Source organism: Solenopsis invicta, chromosome 1 (genome assembly GCF_016802725.1).
Source record: "Solenopsis invicta isolate M01_SB chromosome 1, UNIL_Sinv_3.0, whole genome shotgun sequence".
NCBI classification, from domain to species: domain Eukaryota; kingdom Metazoa; phylum Arthropoda; class Insecta; order Hymenoptera; family Formicidae; genus Solenopsis; species Solenopsis invicta.
Window position 1 is genome coordinate 11760758 of NC_052664.1, and position 21524 is coordinate 11782281.

Consider the following 21524-nt stretch of genomic DNA (forward strand, 5'->3'; position numbering starts at 1 on the left):
AAATCCCGCTAAAACTCGTTTCCCCCCGAGGCGCGAGCTTTTTTGCGGTACCCGCAATCGGCTTTCACCGGCGCGGCGGTTCCCTCTCTTACTGCTGCGCTAGTTCCCGTCCGGCTATCCCGGATTCTTACGGGAATTAAAAACAGGCACGGACATTTTGCCCGCTGATATATCGCTGCGAGGTCGTGGAAAGATACTAAACAAAGATTATATATTATACCGGAAAAATTGTACTCTCGAGGCTCGAGAATTTCCCTTTTATTTTTATAATCTCTGCAAGGCACCGCAAAAGATTTTCCTGGCTTCAGAAGAAGTTCTTTTAAAGACTAGATTAGTGGCAGATACATTCTTGATTTTTACAAGAAGTTGAGTGTTACAGTTTACAAATTTTTTCGGTGTAAATCATCTTTCGAAACAAAACGGCTTCAATTTTCAATAAGAACTTATTAATTATCCTCTGAACGCGTTCGATGATTTCAATATTTAATTACTGCGAGTTATGCCTGTTGCAGGCAAAATCTTTGATTTGATGGTTCAGCGTTATTCTTGCCGATGCTTTTTTTTTTATCTCATCCTATAAGTTTGCCAGTATTGCGATTGCGTTTTTAAGCAATACGGTTAGTATACCATGCATACGTATTACATAAACATGTACATGTGTGCGTTCAACGTTCATGTGATATCCATAAAGAAAGTATAGTAAAGATAATATAGTAAAGGAATTGACGGAAAAGGCTTTCGCGGTTATCTTTGAAGAACGGTCATCCTCAAAGTCTAAATGTGTATATGTATAGATACTGTAAATTCGATCGGGGAACAATGCCATGTTTTTCTACTCCCTTAAGTAATCCCGATAACAAAGTTCCTCTCAATCTGGCCTATCATCGCACCAATATCCGACGGTTAGAACGTCCCGGACTCCTATCCCGATATCTTCGTCGTTGGTGTCCCTTCGTCGTTGATCCGATTACTGGTCGCTGTGAAAGGGTATTGCGGAATAAGCGAACGGTTAGACTTTCTCGTGCAGAGAGAGAGAGAGAGGGCTCACGCTATATGCGGCGTTATACGCAATCACACATCTCTGAAGCCAATTAACGAAAAAACTTTCCGTCGATCTTTTTTCATCTTTCCGTCCCGCTCGTTTTGTTATCTTCATCAGCTTGCCATTCAACAATCCACACTCGTTCTTCTGTTTATACACGTACATTAAACAATTTTATAAAATTATCAAATAACAATTATGTCATAATTATTGAATGCAATGTAAAAACACATTTCTCTCGGTATCAAGAGAGTCAAGGCTGCAGCATGTCGGAGCACACTCTTCTCCCTTTCTCCCAAAAATCTCACCTCTTAACACCAAGTTAGAACCGCGTTTCTTTCGAGAATTACCGTCGGTAATTTCGAGCCGCGCGATTCGAAACGACGTCGCCGTGTCGTGAAACAGCCGCTTAAGCTACAACCACCGGGCTAATGTGACAGATACCTCCCACGGCGAAATTAAGGCAAATCGTGCACGGGCCCTCGGCCGCCATACGACACTGTTCTACCGGGAAAATCGATATGCAAATCTACGCGCAAATCCTAGTAATCTCGCTCACCCGTCCTTGCAACGGCTCAACGGGTGGATGGCATACACCCTCGCCCCCTTCGCACCTCTTATCCACCCAATTTCTTTCTCCCCGTTTTCTTTCTCTCTTCTTTCCGGGCCGCATAGCTTCTCTCTATCATTCTATCTACGATGCTCATTTCAGCAGCGAGAACACGTTCTTTCCCTCTCGGCGTGCTCCCGTCGCGCGGCAGGGCTGCGACAGGGGGTTGACGGGGGTAGATGGGTGAGAGGTTATAAAACGGGGTTAGCCCGGGTCTGAAGGATCGTGTTCGTCGGCCACCTTCGACGACAGGGCTTTATCGAGGTGAAAAAGGTTGCTCGACATCGACCTCCCGCCGCCATGAAGTGAGCAACCATCCCGCAGACCCGCCTAACACACCACCCTCCTGCTTTTTCCCTCCTGCGCCCCTCGTTGTCGAGTCGTTCTCGCGAATGTCTTCGCGTAGGTTTTTTTCCACGCAGCTAGACGGGGAAAACGATCCGAATGCTCTCACGCGACGACGAATTATTATCGCGCGGTTTACTATCGTACTTCTTATACGTGATCCTCGTAATTTTGAGTCGGATATTGATGCCAATAAAATTTTTTATGTCGGCCCCGATGGACGACGCTAACTTCGAACGAGTATGTCGTTTTGCACTATTTCCGATGTAACTACAACGTTACGTTTGTTCTATTGATAAAATTTTAATTCATTAAACTGTCCTTTCTTCTGTATGTAATCGAAGTAGAATTTTGTTTGACTTGTGATTATAGAGCAGATCTCAATTAGTGAACTTGACGAGTACGTACATCTAAATTTATTTTTAGATTTATTTTACATTGAAATAAAATCTCTCTTCGATGTAACGTAACATTTCTAGATTTAATTCCAGTAATTCTGCTGCAGAGCACTTAATTGCTAAAATATGTAGGTTTATACCTTGCGCTAAGAGGAACTTTGATTGCAAAGTAGCAAAAAATTTTTAGTTAAAACCCGTATTCCGTCAGCGCGAATAAGGTCTCGTTTTTCGCACTGGTTTATTTGTGTGAGACGGGAGAAAAGAAAATGTGTGCGCGTCCCGAAGTAGCTTGTATTTGTGGGAGGTCAGCGCGAAAGGAAGGAAGACAATCAATCTTGATCCCAATTATCGCGTCGCTCAGCGACTGTAATTGAGTCGGTCTCGAGCCTCCGTCCGCCTCCATCCACGGCGTTTCTTTTGTAATGCCGGAAGACTGAAACAATGAAGGCACAGAAGTTTCCCCCGTTGCGCTCGTACGAGTCGACTGGAAGCATTTTTTGGCTTTACCACACCTGCTCGTTTCGCGTCGATGAGTTATCAAGAAAACGAACGGCCGAAAATTATTTACTGCCCTTGTATTGATCGGACTTCTTTTACCTTCTTTCTCAACTTCATACCCTTCCCGTTATATGACAAAAAAAAGTTGCGTTTGTAGCTGCAATAAGATTATATGATACGAGTACGAATGTTTGTTTAAATGAATATATAATAATTCAATATAGCTTTAAATGAATTAAGTTAAATTGTATAAATGTCGAAATTCAAATATCTTTAGTCAAATACATATATACTTGAACTGAAAAAAAATTTAGTCAACATTAACAATTTTTTTTCTCAGTGCACACTTTTAATCATTTCAATTTAAACATTTTTGCGTGTAATTTATTTTAATTAACATTAATACGTGTAATAATTGAATTGACGTATAACGTTGATAATGATTAGTTTGGTTCATCAAAATAGCTTCGAGAAGATCATTTTAGAAGTTTAAATATTTTTCTTTCTTAAATATTGAGAAAAAGTAATATTATATGACATTGGAGAAACACAGTTAGATCGTGTTAGTTTAAGATTGTGTAAGATTAGACTTAAAACAAGAAGGCTTTTGTTGCTACGTTACTACGTGACTCAGAAGTTATTGTGTTGTCTTAGAACGTAATAAGGTTAATACCTTCTCTGAATCGGCAACGTGAAAAAGAAAGCCTTCTTTGTGTGCTGCCTTACGTCAGACTATTCAACTAAGCGGATAAACATGAAATCGAATATAAGTTATCATCGTAGGTTTATACTGTGTATCAGGTTCGTACTCGTTTATATTTTCACGACCAAAAGAATGACTTCTCCAGTATCCCTTACGCGTTTTTAAGCAACGAAAGTAATAACTAATGTCGTGAATGACATTATTTGTTTGAAATATTAAATTGCTATTTTTTTAACTTATACAGTTTTATCTAAGGTATCAGTGTTTATCAAGGATTACTAATTTTACAATTAATAAATTTGTTTAAATGTTTGTCATATATGATGCATTTTGAGCGTTTTTATTAATGGAGAAAATAATTTAGCTTAATAAATATTGCAATTTTTATTATTATTTATTTTACAATATATTTATATTTACATTTAATTGTACATGTAGAAGAATGATATGATTATGTTTAGATATCAATGTGCTAAATTTAATATATCATAATAAAATTTAAATATATTCAAAAGTTAACGAATTGTTTATGAAACTTACATTTCGATGTTAAATATATGTATACAACATCTTTCTCGAGATAATTGTGAAATGATTTTAATATGAAATTTATTAATAAGAAATCGCAATTATTATGTCTGCTAATTTTAATTTTTGAAGAGTTATGTAAAACAATCTAGATTTGTTAGAATTAAAATTAAATTTTCATAAGTACGAAACAATTTGGTTTTTAAAAGATTTGTAAGATATTACATCATTATGTAGAAAATTTATGATGCTATCCGTTTTCGGAGATCCTCTAAATATCATTAAAGTTTCATTAAAATTAGAGGGGAGCGCTTTGCTCAGCTCCCTAGAGAATGCTGTTTCTTATCGGTAGCTCCTTTAAATCAACTTTAATATTGTACCTACTAGCTGGCATCTAAATATGCTACATCTAAAAACCATATTTATATATTATGATATTTATTAATTATTATTAATTTGTTAAACAAAGTAATGATTATTACTTATATTAGCCTATAATTATATATATATTTTACATATGTATATATAATTATACACAACTATAATACATATATAATATATTGTATTTTGATATAAATAGTAATAATTAGTACTTTATTTATATATATTGAGAAACTACGTTTTCTCTGAATTCTTTCTGAAATGCTTAATTTTTTCAAACATTGCACTGCAAAAAAAATTCTTAAAAATTTATTTGTGGTATATAAATTTATTTCACTGAAAAAAATCTTTATTTAAAAATCTTTAATTAAAATAAAATTTTATTTCTAGCAAATAAAGCAATTAATAAAAAAATGAGACATATATCACAGAAATATACATTTTGTCATCATAATCAAATTTTTTTTTATAATCAATAAATATCGAAGAAAACGTCACAAGTAACATTTGCTTTTTAATACTTCGATTTATTTTCTAAATGTGTGTAATCTCTCGATTACTTTTGATATTCTCTTTTTGAATTTTCTTGTACATTTAGCATATCTTTAAATATCAAGTTTATACGGAAAATGATCTTTAACTAACTGGCTTAGGTACATTTGCACCAATGTAGATTAACTTTAATCTTTATTTAACTTTTTTTCTACCTTTTACTAATTTTAAAAATTAGAAAAAGATAGAAAGTAAGTTGAACCGAGATTAAAGTTTAATCTACATTGGTGCAAACGGGCCTTAAAGGATTACTCTCTCGACTAGTTAATTACAGTAAAAATAAAAGCAAAGTAGACACGTTGAAAACCTTTCGTGAGACGAAACAAATGTTATTAACTTCAAAGTCTGCGATGCAGACATCGACACGCGTTGTACACGCCATGTAGCTTGTGCAAGAGCAAACGCTCGAATCTTGTCTCGTGCAATTAGTCGAGCTTAAACCGCCCCGTGTCAACGAGAGGTCGGCTCCCGGAGAGCGCGACGACGCGGAGAACGGAGGTAGCGGTGACGATGGTGAAGACGATGAAGAGGGCGGAGCATTTCCTCTCAATGGGTCGAAACTTTCTCGTGGCGGGTACCTACACATTATTCCTCGAAACTCTCGAATGTGCTTAATTAGGCGATATTTGAGCGTTCGTCCCGACGCTACCACCAACACGACCCACCGCTTCCCCCTGGCCCTCCAACTGTCGCAACCCCTCTGTGTCTGACGGAGTTTACGCTTGCAAGCCGCTATTACCGAAAGCCACTGGATTTCCGTAAGAAAGCACAGGCGGCTGGCGGTGGCTACCGCCACCCGCTCCTATATATAGACGTCTTACCTGAACTAATATTGTTAAGGTCTAATTAGTACCACCGCGACACCAGGCGCAACCTCTCCTTCTCCCGCTTATACCCTTCCTTCCTTCATTTCCCGCGGGCTTCCGTTTCTCCGCTACGAGTCTCTTTCCGAGACCCCGGCTCGGCACTCTCGACGATGCTCCTTCCACTTTCCCGCTTTCGTGCCACTTCCGTATTCCAACCTTGCACCCCGCAACTTACCTCATAAACTGCGTTACAGTTCGTCCCAACACCCAAATTATGAGAGGGACGAGGCAAAAATAGAGAAAGACAAAAGCAAACGTGAAGGGTGAATGACGATAGGATTTTCAGATATTAGCTATACCATGAATCACTTGGGCGATTTGCTTTCTTTTGCAGCTAAATTGTACGAAAGCTTGTATTACGCACAGCTTCGCCAGAGACAACGCCGCGTCCAAAATAAAAAAGAAATACATATATGCGTATAAAGATAAAGTGTCTGATGAATTGTGAATGTGATGAATAAATATTTTATATATGGCATCGCGCAAAATTAGTATCTCTGCGATATTATATTATAATATCATTGATACAAATATCAGATATCCCATCGATCGTTATGTCCTCGACGATACTGAATACCAGGGATTATATTTTGCAATCTCTTATCCAATTTCATTATTGATATATTTATAGTCGATATCCAGCTTTCAATATTAATTGTTGAAGCAACACTAGAATAATTTTGTATCATTCAATGGAGGCAAACTAGGAAGAAATTTAGCGAATAATGTGACGTTCAAAATTACTCAACGATTTAATTTATGAATCAATATCGATGGGATAAAAAACTAATAATTACTTGTTTCAGTTTATTTAATTATTGGAAAATTGCCATGATACCAGACGTTGGAATAATGTTATCAGAAATTCGTGAATTGAACATTATATAATTTAATAATAATAATTCATGTCCACTTTTCGCGTTGTTCATTAACAAAGAATAGAATCTTTTACGTGTTTACGACCACACAATTTGTTTACCGTGATAGTAATATGTTTTCATAAACGACGGCAACTTTAAGCACACTTTTTATTTTTTGTTTCAGGGCCGGTGTAACCGAGAGAAGCCACCTTGCAAGTATTTCCATCCCCCACAGCATCTGAAGGACCAACTCTTGATAAACGGGCGCAATCACTTAGCGCTGAAAAACGCGCTGATGCAGCAAATTCAGCAGGGCCTCACGCCGGGTCAGCCTCTCGTGCCCGGGCAGGTACCCGCAGTGGTACGTCCAACAAATTAACACGATCGTTGCACCACTTCTTTTGCTATCCACACATTCACACATTTTCTTTTACCACGATCGTAATATCTGGATTTTGTCTGTGTTTAGTCAAGGGTTACCATTAGATTACTTTTTTTTTTTTTTTTGGTAAGCAACGCTGCGTAGATTATCGACGGCGTGGTGTTGAAGCTTTCTTTTCACGTTACTGTTGTACCATGGAATTTGAAGCTAGCCGCTATTGATGTAGACGCTACGTTTGTGTACGCAATCTGTATTATTTTAAACTAAAACACTTTACCAGCTTTTTTTCCGGTAAGATTCGAGTCACATGTAAACGCAGCACTTCGCCGTCTATATTTACTTGCGTTCATTTTTTGTGGACATTGCACCGAGAGACAAAGTTTTTTAAGAATTAAAGTTTAGCACGTCGCATGTTCTTGGTCAGTGTCGTCCTTGTTTCCTAGAGTAAAACCTGACTTATCCACATATTTCGATAGACAGTCAATTTGTAGAATCGAATCACTTTGATACGAACGATAAATTCTTAAATCTTATTAGTTTATATGTATTACTGCTTCTTTTCAAATTATAATGTTCCGTGATTTTTATTTTTATTATTATTCTCTCAAATCGCGAATTTAATTATTTTAATTATTTTTGTATTAAAATTACCTGGGATTCGAGATATTAAATACAAGGGAGACTAAAGTTAAAAATAACAGATGTAAGTTGTAACATTTATGTAAAAAAATCTTACGAACAAACGATAAAAGCGAAAGAATAGAAATTCGTAATAACTTCTATTTTTTTTTTTACATCTTGTTTGTACATCTTGTTCGTAACTTTTTTTTTATGAATGTTAGAACTTAGCAGTGTTACTTTTAACTTTATTCTCTCCTATATTTTGATTTAAGAACTTTTTTTTGTAAATAAACTCTTAAAGTCCAACTAACTTTCGAAGAGCACGAAACGCAAGTTAAGAGTCCTCAGTGTGGACATGTTGGATTCTTATCGCGAACATTTCTCGTACTGTTCGTATTTATCATGCAATGGGGGAGGCTCGTTAATTACGGGAAAAGCACAATGTCAACACGCCGAGCTTCCGAGCGATAGAGTAGCGTTTGGTCGCGGAAAAGTTTCATCGACTCGTTAAAATTTCACGCGACATCGCGTGCATCGTTGACACTCGGGTAATTTTGATCGACCCGAATAAATTCTCGTCGGCCGAGGAAACTTCTCCGCGTTTTTCCTGAGCCTGCGGGCGAGCCTCCAAATCGACTGAGGCGCTCGCTCTCACGCACTCTCACGCGCGCGCCTATTTTGTTTTTAATTAACGGGATTATAAAAAAGAAATAAAACACTCTCGTTATTAACGTTTGCCCTCCTTATTTTCTCTTTCTTTTCACTCATGACATATATTCATATTCGTTGCTACGTGACATCGAGCCCTATACTATGACTGCCTGTCTGTCCCCTATGTTTGCCGCTGTGGCTCACGTGGTTGTGGTTGATTGTTGGTGTGTTCTCCAATTACGTCATTGGTGAACAGGAGGCACCAGCACCTCCGGCACCACACCATCACCTTCAACAGCAAATCCAGCAGCAACTTCTCGCTACCCACGCCTTTATGGTAACTCCTGGTTTTGGTTGGCTTCCACTAATTTTTTTAGTTAATTTAATGCCACGCTGGCTAATAGTGGATGTAAAAGATACTTGTTCATTTATGAATTTGTAATGGAAAAAGACGGTAGCACTGGTTTTCAGTTTGCATTTCTTTCATGCAGAAATGAATTACGTTTGTAAGTTTACGTCCACTGTAGCCATTCGAGCGATGCGCCTGTAATTAGTAAGCGTTCGTACGAAAGCTTAAACTTTTATTTTGAGAGCGCGCCGCATAGTAAGTCAATAACTTATTTGCATGTTTTACAAGATGTTTTATTTGTTTATTGAAGAAAGAAAATTTGTTTGTATATGTTTTCGTAAAGTTTTTCTGTAGAAGAGAAGAGCATGAGGTATTGCGGCTAAATAAAATTTGCGCGTTCTTTGGCTCTGAAAACGACGAATGTTTCTTCTTTCTCTTGGAAAAATATTTTATATTTTACGTTTTTTTGTTTACGCAATTTATAATGGCAAATATTTAAATATAAATATAAAAGTTGTTGGATTTTTTTTATGTATAATAAGAGTAAAACTTACGAGAGTCAAAGAGACGAAGAAAAAGGATGCAAGGTCTGGTAATCTTGGAGAAATATTATTGATCTTACAATATTTCAAATCAGTAATTAATAAAATGAAAAATTTTTTTCTTGATGCTTTGAAAAATTGGTGACGCATCGATGTCGTTACAAATATTGTTTAGCTAATATTTTCCAACAATTACCTGGCCATGTTTTCGAAAGCTTTTTTTTACAACGACGAAAGCTCCCAGGGTACCAGAGGCTTTTGAGAAGAAGGAACGAGTGTTCTGCTCGTTCGGATGCGCTTGAAATTACCTGCCTTCGCTTCTGGGAGCCAGCTCTCGCTGCAAAACCAAACGCTTCGTGTGGGAACGTACGCTTGTCGTTAAAAGTGAAGGGGAAAGCACGAGAGAAGAGAAAAAGGACGATTAAGGCTTTGCGAGATCCGTAAACGAGACGCCTTTTCTCTGCAGATTCTCGTCTTTGGCACGTTTTTCAGGCTCACCGCTTTAGTTAATCCTCGTATATATTATCACAGTACAGAACTTTTCTAAAAAGTTACTTCTTTAAAAGTTTGTTTCATTGGATTTGTTTATAGAGTTTGGATATTAATAATAATTTTGAAATTTAAACGCAAATGGCAAATGAAATAGAATTTTAGCTACGTATCATAATTGGATAATAATTTTGCAGCTAAGTTTGTGAATCTTTTTTATTTTCAAACATTTTTTAATTTTATATTATCTTAAGCTAATATTGAAAAAGCTGGATGTTTAATTAAATCTGTTTTAAAGAAAGAAAAATAAATTTAATTTTAATTAAATTGTTCAGAGTAAATTGAGACAACATGTATGACTTTAGATCTTTTTAGCGTGTTAAAATGATTTGCTTGATTTGAATTTAATTGCCATTATACACACTGTTTGATACACAACATCAGTTTTGATACAACTTTTTTGTGTACGTTATTTGTTCTAAATTCCTAGAGTTTCGCGGATGAACATTAAGCAACTCAAAATTACTGTATCAATTTCTTCTCGGCAATGTATTAATATATAATTTTCCTTCATTACACGTTGTTATTACACCAGATATTAACGATGTAGCTTATCCAAAATTGAAGCGAGTACGGCGATAGCTCGTAAGTCAAGCGCGATGCATATTGCGCATCTTAAAGTTGATAAACACCGGAGAGCGTTGCACCGGAGAGCGTTGCTCGCAAAGCTTTAATGCAGCCTTGTAACAGAATTTACGGACATTCAGAAAAGGTAGATTGCATATACAGGGTATTTGGTAATTGGTGGCATAAATAAGAAAACGTTAACTTTTTGAAGAAATTAAACTGCTTAATTACTAAAACGAGTTGATTCGTAAGGAAATCTTTTTCTATAAATATGATTTCTAAATTATTTGCAAACAAAATTTACTGTACAGTCGATTGTAGATGAAAGACGCTAATACTGGCACAGCCCTCTTAAAATGGCACCCCCTAGATACGGGGCGCCGTATCTGAATTCTGTTATTACTGCTTACTGTGCCAGTTTTTGGGCTCAACTTCACAGATGCTCTTTTCGGGTTATGTTGCAAAAATATTAAGTATTACAAAATATCAATATCATAAAAATTGCTGTATCATTTAATACAAGACTTCCTAATTTGCGTTTATGTTTATAAAAAAAATATTTATTTTTAGCTTTTGTTTAAGAAACATTATTTGAAAACAATATTGATGACTTTCCCGTAATTATTAATGAAATTGTGTAACAAATGTTTATTCGTCAGCATATATGTAAATTTATGAACATAGTGTAAATCTCGAGTTTGTTTTTGTTACATTTCTAATGATTAGATGCATCGTAATCTTCTCTGACGTTATGTAATATTGTACATTATAATATTACATAACCTTCTCACACAAGAATTTGATGAGAATTCCCGAGTTAAGTTAAACACAATGTGTTTTCTGTCTGACAATGTACATTCGAAATGGCATTTCTATCTTTGTGCAGTATTATAAATAATTTGGCTGTATTTGGCACAAGAGAGCAATTTTCATCTCAAAGGAGCTCGCTAAAGAGATACGACGTTTTCCGTTTTCATCCGCCACTAGTACCAATACTCCGCACACGAATAGTTGGGTATAAAGCACGCGTTACAATGGTCTGAAAAATCGCGCGCGTCGCAACGTGCACAATCGAAATCGCGTGGAGCGAAGGCGGGGGACAGGTGTGTTCTAATCTGTGTTACCTGGATATCTTCCGGGTGTGTTTTCGCAGGCGACGAATCCGTACCTGACCGGTATGCCGCAGGTTGGCAATACGTACAGCCCGTACTTCGCGCCCAGCCCGATAATGCCGGCGATAATGGGCCCGGCGGACCCAACGGGCGTCGGCAGTCCGCTCGGCGTGGTGCCGCAGACAGTGGCGATGCCGCAGAAGATGCCACGTACCGACCGCCTCGAGGTATGTCTACCACCAAACTACATTCAACAACAACAACAACAACAGCAACAACAACAACAACAACAGCATGGGGCCCAACACGGCGCAGCCGGGGCCTCAAGGTGCCCGATGGCCGCGCCCAGTACCGTGTACCAAGTGCCGGCCGGTCCCCCCAATCAGGTGTCGCCCGTATCCACGATGCAATCTGTCAATCATCCACCATCCCCCACCACCATTACAACGACGTCCCTGTGCACCCCTCTGCACAATCCCCATGCCCACCATCATCCCATTCACAATCTCATTTACGTTCACGCGTATTACTAGAGAGGCTCGACGTATAAGACTTTTAGACTCGAGACTCGGCACCGAGTGTCGATGACGTTCGATTGTTCGATTGTTCGACGAGGGTAGATCGACGCCGCGCCAACGCGTCACTTCTTTTCGTCCTTTCATTTTCTCTTCCCCCCTCCCCTCCCCCTCTCTTCTCTTTGCGTTTTTTCTTCCCCCTCTATTTTTTTCTCACGTGTGCGTAACACGTCGGGTGGATTAATCAGTTGGGGCGTAACGGAACGCTCATGGTGATTAGAGCGTAACGATGACAACGGATGAAATTGCAGCGGGCATGGAGAATATCCTGATTTCGCAGGCGGGTTGTATACAGACGCGCGTTGCTAATTACAGTAATTTACGCCGTGCGGATCCATAAGGCGATCTGATTACGCGAGCCGGATGGCTTACGTTCGTCGCGCGACACAGCGATCGATAATAGGTACCGATGGATCCTGGGCTGGAAATCGGACATTCGTTTTGAAAACACGTGACGAGCACTACGACGACTATAACGGGAGAAACTTTGAGAGTGTGTCTAGTTAGGATTACAAAGCGCTATATATTTCTATACGCTTATTCGATTAATGTCACGTGTCCGATCGCGAGATGAAATGTGTATCTTGTAGCGATAGAGAAGCGGTAGCCTCGAGATTAGCGCAACTGTAGTCGGTGATTAGCGAAAGATACGATTTCAATGACGGCTCCGTGACTTACGATCCAAAATCAGTCGTAACAGTGATGGCGATTAATCCCGTGTAGTTGATATTTTGATGAGTAATTTGCAATAGGTAAATATAGAAATTGTACGGTGAGTTCTATGAAAAAATAAAAAAATAAAAAAAAAATAAAAAAAAACAAAACGGAGCAAGCTCGATGTTAAAAGCGTCGAACAGCGAGGGAAGAGGAATCGAATTGCGAGAACGGCAAAGATTTTGTGCATATATTTTTAGCGGAACGGTGGCAGGAGATGAAACGATGCAGTGAAACGGGCAGTAATATATCGGCATCTAGTAAGATGTGGCGACAAAGCAAATCTAATTTAAGATATCGCACGTAGAAATACAATAGATTCCTACGGATCGCGAGCGACACAAAGGTCTAAAAGTATCGAGAGTAAATTCCTAAGTCAGGTAACTATAATGGCAACGATGAAACGTGATGAATAATACGATTAACTTATAGATCATAATATATGGCTGATTGATAGAAGTAGACGGATTTGCAAATGTGCAAAATTAATATTTCCCTTCTGTGAATTTTTTACAAGTTTTACCTCGATTTATGTGAGTTGTATCATTTATACTGCACGGTGGCAGGAGATGAAACGGTGTGATTTAAACGAGTAATATATCTGTATGATGTGGTTAAGAAAATTCAATTTAAGGAACCACGCGTAGGAATATAACGAATTTCTACGGATGCACTGTTGTTTTGTAATATTGACAAATTGTCGCGATGACTATACGTATTTTTATATTGCAAAATTTTTGATTTTATATTTTTGATCTAATACCTTTGCTTATATAAAAAAAAACCAGTTCAAGTTACAATCTCGTAATTATTGCATTTGTTAGATTTTTAGAGAAATAAAAATAGTTATACTTATTTACTATGTTGCATTTATCTAGTTATTAATGTCAAATTTTATAAAGAAAAATTTGTGAAATGTTTAGCACTTGTTTATAGAATTTTATTTCTATATATTTTTTATATATGTATATCGATCATTATTAATTATACGATAAATCGAATCGATTTGTCATTATATTAATGATAACATACGACGACCTTCTCGGCACTTTTGATATACTTATCGCGTGAAAGCCGAAAGATAGGATGAATGATCATCAAAGCTATTTTTGCCGCGTTATCGTTGAGTTTTTCGAGTCTTCAAAACGTCGTTGTCGTCCTATGCAAACGAACGTGTCATTCGCTCGCCTTACTTTACGTCTCGAATCGCAGCGTTGCAAGAACGATCTGCCTTGCAATTCGCGAGGTTGCTTCTAACGGTTGCACTAAAATTCTGTCACTTCTATCAGTTACGCTCGTTACTTGAAATAATTATTTCCTCTAGATATACGTGTTACAAAGATATTTAGGAATAATTGTAGGTTGGCGTAGAGTAACATTAATATCGTACTTCTGTAAGTGCTTCGGGAAAAACGGACGAGGCTTTCCGGAATTAGAGGGCGATCTTCACAAAGCGCGCTCCGAGATACGATCGTCTCGGCCTTTGATACCGCGGACCTCCAAACGGAGAGAGAAAGAGAGAGAGAGAGCGCGCGAGAAACATTTCAGAAACAATAACAAGATCGCCACGTGAAACTTCGCATCCGGAAACATTGCATCTGGAGCATTCTAATGCGCGAGTTCGCAGATTTCCCCGGAGCCGTCATCGCCTCTTTTCTCTCATTTCGCCCGGCGGCACTCGCGAAATTAACAAGTTCCGCGAGTCAGTTTTCACGGGGCAGCTCTCTCCGCGAGGCGGGGGAATGCACGAAATCGAGATTGCGGCGCAATATCGGCGCGAAAACTCACGACGGTTCATTTGCGGGGTGCTTCTTGGCGAATCCAACTCGCGAATAATGAACTACTTGTCGTAGAAGGCGAATTTAATCCACTCGTGCCCGGCGAGATGGTCGTACGACGTCGTACGACGGCGCGCCGGGAATATTCGAGTCAAAGAATAAAGTAAATTTATATTTTACATTCCGATAAAAGGTAAACGCTTCTGGGGAGATGGTAGCTCCGTCACGATTCGATACTCTTGATGCCCAGTATAACCAAATATAGCAACGAATTAAAAAAAAAAAAATCTTATAAAGTAATTTCGAAAACTTACGTAAACTATATTATCAAAAGTTATTGAGCGCTACATGTAAGGAAGGAAAATATTTAAATGTCTTTCTCAGTATTTAGAGATAATTTGAAAGCGAAAAGATCACAAACATTAGAACGGCTGAATTCTATACCTGTATAGAATATCAGTTTTTGCAAAAAAGGAATAAAAAAAACTGTTCCTAGATATTACACATTTTTCTAATAATTTTTCGCGTCAATAAAAAAAGAAATGTTTGAAAAACAATATATTGGAACGATGCACGATGTATTGAACTCTAGTGATACGGAAAAATGTTTCGAGAAAGGAATGTAATACAAATAATTGCGTTTTAATAAGTGAATATTTACTTGGTAATATAATACATTTAGCCATTCTACTGTTAACACCCGCGTAGAAAGCAACAAAGGATGGTAATCACGGCGCATTGAAATTTAATGAACTCGCAGTCGTTTACGTTAGAAAAGAGAACGCGGGAAAGGAAGATCGAAGATACCTAGTGTATGACCGTGTCGATTTAGTTCGATTTGATTTTACTATTTATTACGATTCTATTACGTGTTTTGCACGTCGTGTCTGTGTATGTGATTATTATTCCGATAATAATTCTTATCATCGCGACTATTGATACTATGTTAATCGAGAGAATCAACGAACGGGAGATCGTTCTCGCAAATTTCTTGCGAGCCGTTGCATTTGAGTAGCAAAGCGTGTCTTTTTGCAGTGCAGAGCGCTTCGTAGCGTTCGGAAATTCAAGTATATGTACGTATGCAGAATCATATACAGATACATGACGCTTACACGCGCCGGTCCATCCATGCATACGCGCATAGTGATACATGTGTACATAGTAGGTAGGTTAACAAATTAATTAATTAATTAATTGTATTTTGTATCGCGCAGAAAAAAAAACCGGAAGGAAATGTAACTCGCTACTTATTTGGATTCACCGCAAACAGATTCGAGCGCGATTCTTTTGTATCACATTTGAAGGAAAGGCACTATATACATATTAAAGAATACAGTGTTCTTATTTTTTTTTCTAAATATATCGATTATAGGCGATCGATATTGCAAGCTCGACCGACCGCTCTTTAAACTAGGTGAAAAACTAATTTTGCGCTCGCATCAGAATTTCCAGCCTGGGCGAAATACAAAGAATTATTTCGGCGCGAATTAGCAATACGAATCTCGAGGTCTTTCTATCAGTTTTATAATTATATACATCGTATCCCTCTTATACACCTTTTTGTCCCCCCCCCCTCCCCCTCTTCTCTCCTTCCCCGTCTTTCATCACCATAGTGAGAACGATAGCACCCTCTCTATCCCCCATCCGAGATAATATATGATCAATTTCACGTATTTACGATTAAGTAAAGGAAACGTTTACGAAAAAGAGTAAGGATATACACAATGTAATGTCGTTTAATTAAATATTGCAGATAGAAGTCGGAAATATACACGATCGATTTATTAACTAATTACGATTGGTCTTACGGTAACACTTATTATAATATTTGGTAACATACAATAACGATGATAATTAGTAATCATAACAATACCTATTTGTGATGTACTACGATGACTTGCACTGAGTTCGGGTCACGTGAAATTTATTGATGATGAATTTAAATAAAAGAAATATAATTGAAACTGGAAACGATGCACAGACTGTTTATTGATTCTTACAAGTTCACTTAATGACCAAAAAGTTTGTGTGCTTTGTATGTCTTACCTTAGTCTTCTTGTACTTTCTTTATTTATTATTATTATTATTATTATTTTTCGTTGCCTTTGCTCTTTTGGTTGAACAAATTTGCGCGAAGTATGCTATCAGAACTGTATATCACTCTTTTTTTCTTTTTCTGTTTGGAGAATACAAACTTTCTTTTGTAGTGCACTCCGCTTGCAAATGAGAAATAATTTCTTGCGTATTCAGAAACAGGATACTCGATCGGAACTGTGCTAATTAACTATCGGCTATCAGTCACGTAATCTGCGTATGAAAAAGAAACGCCTCTCGCGAGAATATGCCGTTATGTCCATTGCTAATTCCCGCATCCATATCGACGACGACATTGAAGTTCGCCCATTTCTTTCCGAGATTCATCCCGTCTGACCATCTTAATGCATCCTCACCTCCTTAACCATTGCACCTGCGAGAAAAAGAAAAGAGATCGTAAGATCTGTATCTTCCCCGGACGATATGTTATTAATGCTCTTTGAATTAATTGCTTGCTGCCTGTTTATATATAATGTTATTAATATCGATATAAACACGTTTGGATTTTCGCTATTTAGTATTATTAATATTTTTAACCTTGATTGGCCAAAGTTGATGAACAATCGTATCGTTGAAACAATCCATTTTTTTTTTCATTATTTATTAATTTTTTTCTTCGAGATCTCACGTCATCGACTTTTTTTTTTAATGTTTGTTTCGCACATTTGGAAGACGACCGCGCTTGCTACGCCGCGAAAAGCTTGACCAATCAGGGAAGTGTAGAAAGCAATACGGTAACATTCACGATATGTAGTAGCGAATGACTTTAGTGAATGAAGAGTAGTGATGTCCATTAATTTCAACTTTTTTTTTTTTTTTTTTTTTTATTCGATGTTAACGGACTCTCTTGCTCCATACGCTCACTGGCATACTCATACGTGCTCCGACAAACGGGAAAGCAGCTATTGTTTTGTGTATACATATCATATCGTTTCTTTTTCACAGGCCGGCACTTAAACTCAGTGGTCCCTCTGTTCTATTTCCTTTTCTTACCGCCAATCAGCGCGATTTTTGTCCCCCTCCGTTCTCCGCGAATTTCATTTTCTCTTGCGTCTCGACAATTTTGGTTTTCGCTGTTAGTAGTACAACACACGCATACATTTATTTTCGTTGGCTAGTCAAACGCCGTCGCGCCGCGCCGCGCCGTCACGCCGATGATGCCCCAGGTCGGCGCGCGAACGCGGCTTTGTTCGCGCGGAAGAAAAGGGGAACGCGCCGTTCCCGGCGGTCTTAACTTCGTTTTGACGATTTGACTCCTGGCGTATATAATCGCGACAAAGCCCGTTGTCGCCGCATTCGCATGCCCGACCGCGGCAATCGGCGCGCACGGCCGGCCCGGCGTAATTGCACAAAGCTAATGCGCTCTTTACAGCTTTTCGTACAGCTCACGTTGTGTATCTCGGCATTATATAATTTTTTGCGACTATATATATATATATATATATATATATATATATATATGTATATATCTATATATACATTTCTACATATACGAACCTACGAGTGTGCGATATACTCACATATATATATATATTCATGTGTATCTCATTTTTCAGCGCCAGAGTACCTTATGATTTCTGTTCTTTCGCAAACACACATCACTTATTTACTAATTCTATTAATTGTCGTAAAACATCAGCAGCGATTTAAGTGTTTACTTTTACAGCTAGGAGGAGGTGCTTTACATTATGCGATCGCATGTGAATTTTTGATATTTATTGGCGCATTATTCGCATATATATATAAATATATTTACATATAACATATTTGTATACAACAGACATGTATGTGAACACGTGACAAATACTCGCCTACACTTGAAACGAACAACACGCAACCGACACGACAAACGTCGAAAACACAACACACATGACTTTAAGTTCCCTTTCTTTGATTTTTCTTTTTTTTTTTTTGCAACTGCTGTAGTTTTGCGTATGTGCTTGTACAATATAAGTTTCTTCCTACCTTCTTTTATGGCTGCTAACAAAGCGATACTTTCACATCGAATCTCTTAGGAACGATGCACGCGACGCTGGCGCGTCGCTACTCGGCTTTGTTAATGCTGCTTTTCACACTGCTTTTCTCACGCGTTTTAGAGAAATTTCGGATAGAAAATCTCTAGTGAAATATACGGATTTACGTGTAAAAGCGGGATGGGTGGGTATCGTAAAAATTGTAGCACCTGGCGCATTGCAAATATACATATTCCATTCGATTATTGTTTACGCATACGTGTACAAACGACGAACGTGTTAGCTACAATCTATAGTGACGGATAATTTAATAGTTTGCGCGCGATGGTTCGTTTGAAAGGCATTTTAAGGTAATACCGAATCGGTCAGTTTTTTTTTTTTTTCTGTCGAGAAGATTGGTTACAAGAAGAGTTGCGATAACTCCGTAGCAAGTTAAAAGTCGGTTTTAGAGCAATTTAATTGGCAAAACGGTGAGCAAGCGGGTGAAACTTTTTCGCTAGTTGAAACTAAAGCTCATTAACTGTTTTCTACGCTAAACGGTGGAATAATTAGTTAAATCCTGGAATATCTCACTATCGAGGGATACGCTCGCGAGCACGACGTCGTTCTGTGACGGAATATAAATTAAACGATATATATATAATAAAATAAATCTTTCGCGACGCGCAACTACAAGATTTTCATTCGTTTCTAACCGTCGCTCGCACCCGTTCGCGCAAGGGCATGTCGCGTTAATCCCGACGTGATTTTCCTCGAGCGAAAATTCGCAAGCGTTACTTGAAATTGATTCTCTCGTGCGGTGCGTGCCACTTGCCGACTGTGCGCCGTTAATTGGGAACTCAAAAGGACCATTCGTCGCACCTGTCTCTCACTTTAGTCGCGTTGTCAACTACACTATCTGTCTCTCAACAATTCGCGATGCGGCGCACTCACACACACAGACACATACACACACGTCCACGCACTTACTGTCTCCGTAGCCGCTTACACAAGCCACTGTGTCTTACGTCTATGCACGCGGCTTGTGTGTCGTCTGCATATTGATGTGTGTATGTGTGTGTGTGTGTGTGTGTGTATCTGTGTGCGTGTGTATATGTGTTTTTCTTTCTCTCTCGTTAACCGTTTACTGCTTGTATACGTGTGCGTTTCCTAACGAGCTTTCCAGCTTGCCGAAAGCGCGCACTTTACCACGCGGTTCACACTCGAGCGCCCGAATGCGTGCACTCGAATTAACACGCTCGAACAAGGCAGGCGCGAAAGTAAAGCTAACATAGCGAGCGGCACTCCGCGCGCGGAAGTGACGCTCGTGATGCGCTATTACGCTTATTGTCCCGCTGGCGCTGCCATTGAGCGCAATTGTCCCATGTACGAGCGCGATGCCTGCGTATGGAAGTAGATTTATCCGATGAAAAAAAAAAGAAGAGAATCGATCGGGAAACAATTAACGGCTGGTGCTTTATACTTAACGACTTGACGCTTCAATGTATAGATGTCAAAATCATAATGTGCATGGTATTCTAGAATGCTCTGAGTCTCACACTTTGAGAGAAGTAGATTATCGTCCCGGCGCTGAAGATATGATTAGTCGATTGCATTAGCGAATATGTTTTTATCGATTTCATTTTGCGTTGGAGTATATCTTTTTTTTTTTGTTTGTATCGATATATTTTTTTCTCAATGGTCTTCGCAATTGCATAAGAAAATTTTAAGAGGAATTGGCCGTCCGAGGTCTTATTCGACTTCCTACTTCTCTCGACGGGAGGTGCGGCGAAAATGCACAGGGAATGGTACGTGAATGCATGTGCAGAGTTTCCTTTAACACATGCGTGTATTAACCCCGATTGATAATACACCGGAGGATGCTCGTGGAGGCATTTATTATTACCCCCTTGTCCTCCCCGATCGCCATCCAAACCCCGTGTCCTTCGACCTTATTGGGCGGGGCGAGGGTGCACCGAGTAACGGCGTGCTACGCCTCTTTGACAGATTTGAACACGGTATTTTAGCTCCATTAGTAGAGAGAGTAGAGTGATCTAATTTCTCCCTTTTCTGGGCGTTGGTAAGCACCAGAGTCTCTCGCTGACGCTAAAATTAGCCCCGGTAATACGAGTCGGCCGGCCGGCCGCGTCGCGGACCCTCCGTCCACTCCCGGCAAAAAGTACTCTCGCGCTCTCGTAGTAGGGAGGATTCTTACGAGCTTTACGTCGTGTACATCGTGCGCGTATGTATACGTGTATCTGTTTCGTGAGCAAACCATTTTATACCCGTAGCGTAAACCGTTTTTCGTTAAAGATACCTTTTCCATTAAAACAAAAGGCATGCGCGCGCACACATGGAAAACTGATGGATGGACAACCGGGTATAAAACCTCGAAGCTAATTGTGTCAAGAAACATCTAGGGTGGCGTACCAACGGCCAGAAAAAAATAGGGAGAACTACCGTTAGGAAGGATTGTCAGGTTGGCTCTTTTTAACGCCTCCCCCGAAACAGACCCGAAGTCCATAAACGAAACGCTCTTTCGCATCACTCGATCCAATTGCTAGCTACACGTTACTCTACTCTCACTCTCATTTCTTTCAATACTCTTTCTCTCTCTCTCTCTCTCTCTCTTTCTCTCTGTTTTACCCGCCCTACCTTTTGTTCAGTTTCTCTCCTCTTTACGCATTCTTTATTGCCTCACTGTATACATCCATCTTGTGTAAAAAGAACGACGTAGTCCCGCCTGTACAGGTTCGGCACGAGCTCTGTGGCTGCCAAACACACTAAAAGCCTAGCCAGTAGTCTTTATGCGGCCAGGTGTCAACCGTGGATACACGTTTGTCAAAATTCTAACG

The 21524-nt window shown here is 38.9% G+C and overlaps 1 protein-coding gene across 13 annotated transcripts in view; it reads left to right on the top strand.

Moving 5' to 3' along the window:
• Positions 1-21524, top strand: part of LOC105208036 (signal transducer and activator of transcription A) — a 432612-nt gene that overhangs the window by 393443 nt on the left and 17645 nt on the right. For 10 of the 13 annotated variants that reach the window (XM_039445837.1, XM_039445812.1, XM_011177761.3 and 7 more), the window contains 3 exons: positions 6968-7144; positions 8694-8774; positions 11598-11783. In XM_039445837.1, coding sequence (XP_039301771.1) covers positions 7079-7144; positions 8694-8774; positions 11598-11783 — 333 coding nt within the window. In that variant the 5' untranslated portion in view covers positions 6968-7078. The remainder of the gene's footprint in view (positions 1-6967; positions 7145-8693; positions 8775-11597; positions 11784-21524) is intronic. The other 3 variants (XM_039445826.1, XM_011177769.3, XM_011177770.3) reach the window with 1 other exon arrangement.